Here is a 12,206-nt window from a genome sequence, read left to right on the forward strand (position 1 = left end):
GGAAGCCAACAAAGAAGTTTGAGGAAGAAAAGCTACTGAGATTGGAGGAAAACCAGGAGAATGTCTTGGAAGCCATGTGAGAACAGTATGTTTAATTGTGGATTATAGAACCAGAGAGCTTCAGACTAAGCCATTTAACAAATAATTTAGTGATTGTTGTATTTTGCCTAAGAGTTCTTTTTATTTCAAATGCCGAAGTTGCAGAGGCAAAAGTGTTTAATAATTTTGTGGATTCAATTACATGTTACATATTTTTTAATGGGGCTAGAATGTGAAGGTGCTGAAGTCATGGCTTGCTGTGTAATATTCTAGCTATTTGCTGATGTAGTTGTATACTTAAGTATGGACCTAACTGGTGTGTTATGAAATGAGAGAAAAACATGTAATAGGTTTTGCTCAGTTTATAATCTGGTCAAGGATATAGGAAGACATAACGAGTGTATCAAACATGAATCTTAGTCCAAAAACTCAGATAGAAAGAAGGTACCACATTTGCTTTCTTTAAATTAACTTGATTTGAATTCTACTTCTTTGGCAAGAAATTCAACCTCAGTCATCCTTGGGGCCCCCTCTCCTCATGTTATTGGAAGGCCTGGTGTCATATGGTTCAGATTTTGCCTGCATTGGTTATGGTATTGTCTTCCATTGCCTTCCACAAGGTTCCATCAGGTTCTGTGGCTCTGCCACCAACTGTGGGCCCTAGTGCCTGTGGCTTGACACCTAGTTTATATCTAGCAGACACTTTTTACTGAGGTCTTGCTGCCTGTTCAGTTGCTGCCATGGAGTTGATTCCATCCTCTCTAGAATTTCTTCTGAGATTGCTCACAAGGTCTACTCCTTTCTTTCATCAAGTCATTCAACATGGCCTCTTCTTGGGTTTTACTAAACACGAGATGCTGGTCTACCTTCCGTGCCACTGGAATCTTTGAACAAAGGTTTTTGAAAGCCTGGCTGTTTGACTGGAAATCGAAGGGAGGGATGGAAATAGAAGGATGTGAGTGACATAGGAAAAACATATATGAATTAGCGTTCCAAAAACTAGCACCAAGAGGAAATATAAAGTGCCAAATGTCAATAAAAGTATGGTTGCTTGGAGTGTACTTGGAGTGATTTGAAAACTTCTTGAAGATGAGACTTGAACTGAGCCTTAAAGGATGGGTAGAGTTCACTATAAATGAGGGTGTCTATTGTGCTTCTGTATCTAAGGCAGTACCTTCATGTGTATGTTGGGTGGTGGTGACACATGCATGAGTCAGGGGCGTGTGTGGCATGTTTGGGAGTGAGTGTGTGGTGTGTGTGTTTGTGACAGGAAGGAGTTGAGAGTTTATACTGTTGCAGAAGAGCCTCAGAAAGAGAATTGTGGAACAGTCAGCTGGATGGATTTAGAAAGGGAAGATGCTTAGAAGGCTTTTATGGTAGTTCTGACCTGAACTGGAAAAGGATTGATGGCAGTGGGAATGAGAAGACAGTAATTAGATAGAAACCACTGGAAAGAATCTGTGGGGAGAAGGCAGAATTTAAGGTGATTCTGAGTTCTCTGCTGGGTGCAGAGGTATTAATAGTGTCATTAATGGAAACTGGAGAAGTCAAGATAGGAGTTTGTTGTGAGAAGAAAATAAGGGGTTTAATGGAGGATTTGATAACCTGGTGGAGCCCTGAAATGAGGTTAGATTTGTAGATAAAGGGTTTACCATATCATCGATCTTCACGGTCCTGGTCTAGACCGGTTGTTTTCCTGTTGACTATTGCGAAGAAGACAGTGATGAAAGAATATACTGATGAGAAAAGAGATGAGTATGTGCGATATTTTGGCTTAAGAGTTAAGTAGTTTGAAGTTTTTTATTTACAGAAATTTTATAGTTCAAAATTGCTTTGTAATATTTTAAGAGCCTGAAAATTTAGCATGCTTGGAAAATCCGTTTTAGTTTTAGCTTTCGTCTTTATATCCCTAAGATGTTCTCTGAGCATTTGTAAATATCCGCAGATTTATATTAATAAGCTAATAATTATTTATATTAGTAAGTATAAATTTGTATTAATAAAGCTAATAAAAATCTTTAAGGCTGCTTTTTTTTGTTGTTGTTGTTTGAGACAGAGTCTCACTCGGCCGCCCGGGCCGGAGTGCGGTGGCGCAATCTCTGCTTACTACAACCTACACCTCCCAGGTTCAAGCAATTCTCCTGCCTCAGCCTCCTGAGTAGCTGAGTAGTATAACTTCTCATCATTTGAAACTACTGGCAATTGAGCTTATCTCAGTTTGTTTCCTGAGTTTGCACTTGAAGAGAATTATTTGTGTGTGTGTGTGTTTTTTTTTTTTTTGAGATGGAGTTTCGCTCTTGTTGCCCAGACTGGAGTGCAGTGCAGCAGTCGCGGCAACCTCCACCTCCCGGGTTCAAGCGATTATCTTGCCTCAGCCTCCTGAGTAGCTGGGATTATAGGCACCTGCCACCACGCCCAGCAAATTTTGTGTTTTTGGTAGAGACGGGGTTTCGCCATGTTGGCCAGGCTGGTCTTGAACTCCTGACCTCAAGTGATCCACCCGCCTCGGCCTCCCAAAGTGCTGGGATTATAGGCATCAGCCATTGCGCCCCGCCGAGAATTATTTCATTTCTTCAGTTATCTATGATTGTTTAGTAGGTGGTTGGGGAAATTTGTAGTGTAGCTACAATTTTGAGGAATTGACTTCAATATAAATATAATTCTTGTACAGTGTTTAGTAATGCTTCACAAATATTAAACATGACAGTATAAAAAATGTTCCATTATGTAAGTCCCTTTCCCCCGCCTGCTATTAGTACATATACCATAATATTTGTGCACTTTTATTATCTGAATTGGAAAGTATGTAATTAAAAACAGTTACGAATTTACTACTTGTCAATTTAGTAGTAGTAAATGGTTGATATATTTAAAGACATTATTCATTCTACAGGCAGAGCTTAATGCACAAATGGATTCCTGGTCTCCTTGGTCCACAGGATGGGAACTGTTGGTATTGCATTTGAACCAAGGAATATTTGTCTTAAGAGGAGCAGTTTTGTCCCGTTCTCCTTAAAGAAGGCCCAGATTATGTTGATTTTATTGTGGTTTTATTTTACCAATTAATTGAAGTTTGAGTCCTTGGATAGAATTTGCAAATCTGCTTTGCATGCAAAATTAAACTTGTAAACTAAATTTACTTGGGTGTATAAATATATTTAATACTTAAAGTGATACTTAGTAAGTTTTATTTCAAGGTAGAGTATTAACTTTTAGAGCTGGCTACTTTGGAAATAATTTTATGTACTTTTTGGAATGTTTTGACATCTGGAAAAAGTGTACTCTGTTAATTTCTTCGTAATACTGCAAAAAAACACATAGTTCAGTTGATGTTATCCTTACTGTTCAGTGCTGTTTACTAATTACCACAGGTAGAAATGGCTGTCTCAGATAATCTTCAATGAATTTTTTCTTTTCTTTTCTTTTTTTTTTTTGAGACAAAGTCTCACTCTCAGTGCAATGGTGTGATCATGGCTCACTGCAGCCTCAAGTCCCCTGGGCTGAAGCGATCCTCCTGCCTCAGCCTCCTGAGTAGCTGGGACTACAGGCATGTGCCACCACCCTGGGCTAATTTTTGTATTTTTTGAAGAGATGGGGTTTTGCCATGTTGCCCAGGCTGGTCTCGAACTCTTGGATTCAAGCAATCCACCTACCTAGGCCTCCTGTGCTGGGATTACAGGCTTGAGCACCTAGCCACTCTTCAATGAATTTTACCTTGCAGTTACTAAACAACATTCCTGCAATGTTTCAAGTTCTCTCAGAGTGAACACTGTACGTCATTACGTTTTTTTTTTTTTTTTTCCTTGAGACAGCCTTGCTCTGTCATCCCAGGCTGAAGCACAGTAGCACAATCATAACTCACTATAGTCTTGAACTCCTATACTCAAATGATACTCCTTCCTTGGCCTCCTGAGTAGCTGGGACTATAGGCACAGGCGACTGCACCTGGCTAATTAAAAAAAGGTTTTTTTTTTGGTCGGGCATAGTGGCTCACGCCTGTAATGCCAGCTCTTTGGGACGCTGAGGCAGGTGGATCACTTGAGGCCAGGAGTTTGAGACCAGCCTGGCCAACACGGTGAAACTCCGTCTCTACTAAAAATAAAAAAATTGGCTGGGCATGGTGGGATGCGCCTGTAGTCCCAGCTACTCTGGAGGCTGAGGCAGGAGATTCACTTGAACCTGGGAGTGGAGGCTGCAGTGAGCCAAGATTGTGCCACTGCACTCCAGCTTGGGTGGCAAAGTGAGACTGTCTCAACAACAACAAAAATCGTGTTTTGGTTTTTTTTTTTGCCTTTTTTGTAGTGATGGAGTCTTGCTATGTTGCCCAGGTTGGTCTTGAATCCTGGACTCAAGTGATCCTCCCACCTCATTCTCCCAAAGTGCTGGGATTAAAGACTTGAGCCACTGTGCTTATTATCTAATATAAGGCACATCTCAAAACTCTTGAGCTTGGTTTTGGTATTGCTTAGTTACCTGGATTTTCAGAGGTTGGTGGGCTAATTAGGCAGCTGTCTGTCCATTATTTTACCAGGCATTTATGACAGTGATTATTTTTTATGGCAATTTTTTGTTTGTTTTTTAAATCAGCCTGGACATTTAAATATATTATGCCAGCATGTTAGTTACATGAAGATTAGCTAAGATAACATAAGGTTACGGGCTGTTTAGTTGCACCTACAAACATAGTAAGACTTATCAAAACAAGTATGGATTTTGAATGTGAATATTTTAAAAGATATATTGAAATTACTTAGAGTAGCCCTGGATATATGTTCATTATGGCATTTATCTTGTTAATAAGTTTCTACATGCTCATTTTAATTTCCAGTAGCATGAGCAAGTAACTTATATTTCATTCCCGAGAAACTAAAAGAATCTGCCTAAAGGGTATGAAAATTGCCATTAAATCTGTATTGTCTACTTTCTGGATGGTTATATCATTATAGTTCTCTGCTCTGCCACACATTTTTGGGCTGCTATCAGTTTGTAAGTAATCATTATATAAACTAAATTTAAAAATTTAAACAAGATAATTTTATATTACTTGGATCAGGGAAAAAATGCAGTTGCTGAAGGTGGTTTCATAGCTAAATATAAGCAATTATTTTGCTTTTTCTACTTTTTTGGATTTTATCATCTTTTCCCTTTTAGTAATAGAGTAATACAGGTAGGAATTAACTTAGCACTGCCAAATTAATAGTAATATTAGACCTGTGTACACAGCACAGGGTTAAGGTTATATAGAAAAATGTCTCATCCATGTTTAATTTGGCTGACCAGCCCAGTTGATTAGCCAATTTTATTGTTTTGTTAAATTAAAATTCTAAATATAGTTGTCCATTGTTAAAATAAGTGAGTAGGGTTAAAATAGAGAATTGATAAAAATAAAGCCTTAAAAATCTTTTAGCTAAAGTAGCAGGCTTCAAGTGAAATTCAGTTTTGGTCTCCTTTACAGGAATAGCTATTCACAGTCAGACAGAACCACTTATCACGTTTTGCAGTATCTCCTGAGGAAGTCAGAATTCTGAGCCAGCATGAAGACGGAATCTTGTCTTTGATCTGATTTGCAAACCGTACTTTTATTCTAATCATGTGCAAGGTGGAGGTTATAGCGTGGGAACTAAAATCTTAGTAAGTGTGGTTTTTATTTTAGCTATTAAGTAGTATACTTTCTTATAGTGATTTTTTTTCTTCTTAGCAGAATTCACACTATAAATGGTGTATGGACTTGGCAGGCGGGAACATAATACAGTATACTTCAAAAGTGAAAGATTTAGGCCAGGCGCGGTGATTCATGCCTGTAATCCTAGCACTTTGGGAGGTCGAGGCGGGTGGATCACGAGGTCAGGAGTTCAAGAGACGCCCGGCCAAGATGCTGAAACCCCATCTCTACTAAAAATACAAAAATTAGCCGGGCATGGTGGCATGCACCGTAATCTCGGCTACTTGGGAGGCTGAGGCAGGAGAATCGCTTGAACCTGGGAGGCGGAGGTTGCAGTGAGCTTAGATTGCACCACTCCACTGCATTCCAGCCTGGGCAAAACATAGCAAGACTCCATCTCAAAAAAACAAAAACGAAAACAACAACAACAAAAAAACAAACCAACAAAAAAAAGATTTAACCCTCTAGATTCAGGAAAAATCCCTGAGAAAGAGAGAGCAAAGCTTCTATACTCTGCCTAGGATTTCTCTTTCCTGGTGAAAAATAGGTGTTGGGATGATACCGAGTTGATAAAAGTATTTAGGAAAAGTGGCCAGTGTCTAAATTCAAGCCATTAAAAAAAAAAAAAAGACATTAAATTTGTTATGTAAGTTGCTTCATTTATGAATTAGTTGCCATTAAATTATGAAGTCTTTCTTCATTATAGTGTAGTGTTAGCCTATTGTTGAATCCTGGAAATCTTTTAAGTAGTGTGAATCTTTTAAATATGAATTGGATTTTTTTGGGGGCAGGGGATGGAGTCTCCCTCTGTCACCCAGGCTAGAGTGCAGTGGTGCGATCTTAGCTCACTGCAACCTCTGCCTGCCGGGTTCAAGCAGTTCTCTGCCTTAGCCTCCTGAGTAGCTGGGATTACAGGCACCTACCACCATGCACGGCTAATTTTTGTATTTTTATAGAGACGGGGTTTCACCATCTTGGCCAGGCTGGTCTTGAACTCCTGACCTTGTGATCTACCCGCCTCAGCCTCCCAAAATGCTGGGATTATAGGCTTGAGCTACTGCCCCCGGCCATGAATTAGATTTTGAGTATATTTTAAATATTCAAAATTTAAAATATTTTAATTATGAACATTCACAATTACATTGGAATGATTATGCTACTAGTTATTTCAGTGACCTTCTACAGATTTAATTTTCCCCAGTACAGTTTTCTTTTTTTTACTCCAGATAGAACTAGATTTTGAGGCTACAGATTATCAAGGAACTACCTATTTCATAATGTTACTTTGTTAATTGTAGCCATTACTTCTCAACATGTTTCTTTACTACCTGTGCTAATTAAGAACAGTGGATAATTAGCATTTTAAGTTGCTTTTCTCCCTTAGCGAGAATGATAAAATAGACGTTGTTTGATCTTCTGAATTCATGAATCATAATCTGTGTTCATAATTTGAGAATGGTTATGTGTTTAAGCTAGTTTTTAGTTTGTGTTGTTTCCTCTACCTTTGTCTCTTTAAACTATTGGTTACTTTTCTAAATTGATGTGATGGCCTCCCTGAAATTAAACATTTCTATTAGTGGCTTCCCGTTAATCTCATCCTTCTTAGATCAAACCTCGTTATATCTCCTGCCTATCTCTTTTGCATTCCAAAGTTCAATTTTATTAAATCCCAGGGTCTAAGATTTTTTCTTAGAGAATTTATCTCCAGTGTTTCTATGGAAATCAAAAAAGAAAATTAGGATAATTCAATGTCGAAATGTTACATGCATCTTTTGAGAAATTTATATTTTGTAGGTTGAAGGACTTGCTTTTTGGGCAGCGTATTTTTGGAGGTGGAATGTAGTTATTTTAATAACCATGTCCTAATTATTTATAGCTTCCTGCCTGACACAGCTCACTTCAAGAAGTGCACAATGTCAGAACGTGGAATTAAGTGGGCTTGTGAATATTGTACGTATGAAAACTGGCCATCTGCAATCAAGTGTACTATGTGTCGTGCCCAAAGACCTAGTGGAACAATTATTACAGAAGATCCATTTAAAAGTGGTTCAAGTGATGTTGGTAGAGATTGGGATCCTTCCAGCACCGAAGGAGGAAGTAGTCCTTTGATATGTCCAGACTCTAGTGCAAGACCAAGGGTGAAATCTTCATATAGCATGGAAAATGCAAATAAGTGGTCATGCCACATGTGTACATATTTGAACTGGCCAAGAGCAATCAGATGTACCCAGTGCTTATCCCAACGTAGGACCAGGAGTCCTACAGAATCTCCTCAGTCCTCAGGATCTGGCTCAAGACCAGTTGCTTTTTCTGTTGATCCTTGTGAGGAATACAATGATAGAAATAAACTGAACACTAGGACACAGCACTGGACTTGCTCTGTTTGCACATATGAAAACTGGGCCAAGGCTAAAAGATGTGTTGTTTGTGATCATCCCAGACCTAATAACATTGAAGCAATAGAATTGGCAGAGACTGAAGAGGCTTCTTCAATAATAAATGAGCAAGACAGAGCTCGATGGAGGGGAAGTTGCAGTAGTGGTAATAGCCAAAGGAGATCACCTCCTGCTACGAAGCGGGACTCTGAAGTGAAAATGGATTTTCAGAGGATTGAATTGGCTGGTGCTGTGGGAAGCAAGGAGGAACTTGAAGTAGACTTTAAAAAACTAAAGCAAATTAAAAACAGGATGAAAAAGACTGATTGGCTCTTCCTCAATGCTTGTGTGGGTAAGTTTCTGTATTCTGCATTTTTTGCATGGGATGGGAAAAGGTAGTAAAAATGATATGAAAAGAGCTGGGTGCGCTGACACACGTTTGTGGTCTTAGCCACTTGCTTGAGACCAGGAGTTTGAGGCTGTAGTATGCCATGATCGGTCTGTGAATAGCACTTGCACTCCAGCTTGGGTAACATAGTGAGACTGTGTCTCCACGCACATGCAAAAATGTGTGTGTGTGTATGCGCAAAGTCACTAGCATTTAATTCATTCAGCACGATAGCTGTACTTTCAAGTAGGCATACATAAAAATTTGTGTATTTGTGATCTTGTCGTAACTTTGTACTAAATTGCCCACAATTAATTGTGTTCATGTCTCTCCATTACTGGGGGCAGTGGAAACGTTTAAGTTAAAGCAGAGGTTTTACACATCAGCAGTAAAATATATACCTGGACTTTAAAACTGCTACTCTGTTTATTGTAACAAGATGTAACTGAGGAACACCAGCTGCTGTTTCCAAGTATTTGTAAACAGTGTGAGCATCTTGTGATGATAGAAGCTTTAGTCAGATGTTAAAAATACCACAAAAATGTGTGACTCCAAGAAGTTGAACAAACATATTGACCTTGAAAATACTGGTGTTAATTTAACATGAATGTCATGTAGTAAATGTTTGCAAACTTTATGGAACTGATTACATGTAGCCAGCTGATTCCATACTTTAAGTTATGGTTCGTATGTATTGTGACATTTTCCTCAGGAAATGCTGTTAAAGGACAGAGACATAGGAGAGCAGAGTTTTTCTTCAGTTCTTGACCTTGTGAGTTAATTGTGATGTAATTCACAAAAGCAGTGACTTGAGTCTTCAGTATTTTTTTTTTGAGTAGATTAGATGTTTGATTTTTATTAAATTATTTGGATGGGCTGCTTACTTTGACATTTGGTCTTATAAGGGAAATTTTGAATGATTACTAAGTTTAAACTTTGTGTGGAACAATAGCTAAGCCTTAACTATACCTTAGCTGTATGTTTTCCCTCAGTACCAATTTCTTTTATTTATCCCTCTGGGTACAGCCCAAGAATATGGAAAGTTTAGGTGTATGAACCTGTGAGTCCTAGGAATTGATTTCCAAGAAATCGTGAGTTTTAAAATTAAATTATATATATCATTCCCCCCCCCCCCCCCCCCGCCCCAAGATGGGATCTCACTCTGTCACCCAGGCTAGAGGGCAGTGATGCAATCATGGCTCACTGCAGCCTCAGCCTCCTGGGTTCAAGTGACCTGCCATCTTAGCCTCCCCAGTAGCTGGGACTCCCCATTAGCATGTACCACTATGCCCTGCTATTGTTTTAAATTATTATTTGTAAAGATGGGGGTCTCCCTATGTTGCCCAGGATGGTCTTGAACTCCTGGGCTCAAGCGATCCTCCCACCTCAGCCTCCTAAAGTGTTGAGATTATAGGCATAATTTGCTGTGCCCAGCTGAGATCCTGAGTTTTCAATTTTAGCTTTGTTCTGGCAAAAAAGAATATCCCAGCAGATGAATCCTTCTGACCTCCAGACGTAGTAGGCACTTAGCAACTCTTAGTTCTAGTTTCCTCCCATCCTGAGGATGAGGGGATGAAAACATACCGAGCCATCTTCTGTCTGTGTTGTCCCATTTTATTCCACTGATTTTTCTGCTCCAAATTGAGGGGCAACATATAGTATGATTGTCAGTTAAAAAAATTTAAACAGGAGATACAAAAGGGTTTTGTTACTAGTTTCCTTATTGAGATCAAATTGATTTAACATAAAAATTCACCGTTTTGCAAGTGAACAACTCATTTGGCATTTAGTGCATTCACATTGTGTAACCACTACCTCTGTGTTGTTCCAGAACATTTTCATCATCCCAAAAGGAAACTATGTACCCATTAAGCAGTTACTGCCCCTACCCCTACCCGCTAACCCTTGATAACTGCCAGTCTGCTTTTGGTGTCTGTGGATTTACCTATTCTGGATATTCATATAAATGGAATCTTTACATATCTGTGAGCTTTTATGTTGGGTGTGATTGTCTTTTAATTGCTTGTATGCCTTTGGAACAGTCTTAAAATCATTTTTTTTTTTTTTTTTTTTTTTTGCAGGGAGTAGTGTACTATGAATACTTGGACTACAAGGTGGTGTTAATAGTACATGTAGGTTTATAGATGAAAATGAACTAGACTTCACTGTGACGGTTCTTAACCTCACAGTGAAGGTCACTAAACCTCACTAAAGGTCATAGAATCCTTTAGGAATCAGGGCTTCATTTCAACCCCAGGTTGCTTCAGGTCAGTGGATCTCAGGATAAGAACACCTGATTTGAAATATTTTCTTTCCTTGAAACACACAAGTTAGATGAATCAACATGTTTGTCTTTATGACATTATTTCTTCTTGGTCCTGCCTTTTTCTACATATCCTTACTACTTTTGACTAGACGACTAGCCATCCTTGTACCTCTTTGCATTTTATTTATTTTTTTGAGACAGGGTCGCGAGGCTGGAATGCAGTGCTGCAATCATGGCTCACTGCAGCCTTGACTTCCTAAGCTCAAGCCATCCGCCCACCTCAGCCTCCTGGGTAGCTGGGACTACAGGCGCATACCACCACGCCCGGCAAATTTTTGTATTTTTTTTGGAGAGACGGGGTTTTACCTTGTTACCCAGGCTGGCATCTTATTCCTGTGCTCAAGCAATCCACCCACCTCAGCCTCCCAGAGTGCCGGGATTACAGGGGTAAGCCACTGGGTCCGGCCCATCTCTTTGCATTTTAATCACTGCGTTCAATTTAAAAGTGGAACAAGGCCAGGCACAGTGGCTCAGGTCTGTTAATCCCAGCACTTTGGGAGATCGAGGTGGGCGGGTCACCTGAGGTCGGGAGTTCGAGACCAGCCTGACCAACATGAAGAAACCCCGTCTCTACTAAAAATACAAAATTAGCCGGGCATGGTGGCACATGCCTGTAGTCCCAGCTACCCGGGAGGCTGAGGCAGGAGAATCGCTTGAACCTGGGAGGTGGAGGTTGCAGTGAGCCAAGACCGCACCATTGCACTGCAGCCTGGGCAACGAGCAAAACCCTGTCTCAAAAAAAAAAAAAAAAAAGAAAAAAGTGTAACAAAAACTTCTACCAATAGGACCAGTATTGGATTTGATGTTGTTTTATTTATAAAACGATTTGTCATTAAGTTGCTGTTTCTACCTGCAAAGTTTCTGGATTCTTAGGGCCAAGGGTTGATTGTATTTGGTCCTTGGTAATGTGGACTATGTCTTTCCTATTGGCAAATATTTTTTACTATTAACTGTACAATGTCATTCTGAACTGTTATACGTAAGGTTATAATTATAGGCCTGTTTCTATGGGATAGCCATATTCTGATGTGTAAACATAACTGAAATATGTTAAATACTTTTTTTAAACTTGTTTACATTGTGTTGGGTTAATTTAAAAAAAGGCTTGAGCAGTAAGACTAAAAGAAGTTCACATGTACTCAAAATTAATCTTTACGTCCCTTTTCTGCCTGCCTTATGTTCCCCAGATTTCATTAGATACAGTGTATTTTGGGTTATTGATGTTGTGTTTTTTAAAAAATACATCTCTAAAGTAGTATATACACTGAGTATAAAATGTGAGACTTTTCCATTTAAAGTTGGAAAAAAATTTCAACCTCAGGTCAGCTTTGTAGCTGATAAACTAGGAATAAGGAAGATTCAGTTGTTGAGAGGGCAGATGTCAACTAACACATCAGCAGTATCGAGCATACATAT

The 12,206-nt window shown here is 39.2% G+C and overlaps 1 protein-coding gene across 4 annotated transcripts in view; it reads left to right on the forward strand.

The window, feature by feature from the left end:
• The window catches only part of ZRANB1 (zinc finger RANBP2-type containing 1), a 71,433-nt gene that overhangs the window by 18,202 nt on the left and 41,025 nt on the right, over positions 1-12,206 (forward strand). The window contains exons 2-3 of one of the 4 annotated variants that reach the window (XM_034931664.3): positions 5,495-5,670; positions 7,578-8,428. The exons of 1 other annotated variant lie outside the window; for it this stretch is intronic. In XM_034931664.3, the coding sequence (XP_034787555.1) occupies positions 5,630-5,670; positions 7,578-8,428 (892 nt within the window). In that variant the 5' untranslated portion in view covers positions 5,495-5,629. Of the gene's footprint in view, positions 1-5,494; positions 5,671-7,577; positions 8,429-12,206 lie in introns of those variants that run through there. 2 more of the 4 variants (XM_034931665.3, XM_063607562.1) reach the window with 2 other exon arrangements.

Source organism: Pan paniscus, chromosome 8 (genome assembly GCF_029289425.2).
Source record: "Pan paniscus chromosome 8, NHGRI_mPanPan1-v2.0_pri, whole genome shotgun sequence".
Classification (NCBI taxonomy): domain Eukaryota; kingdom Metazoa; phylum Chordata; class Mammalia; order Primates; family Hominidae; genus Pan; species Pan paniscus.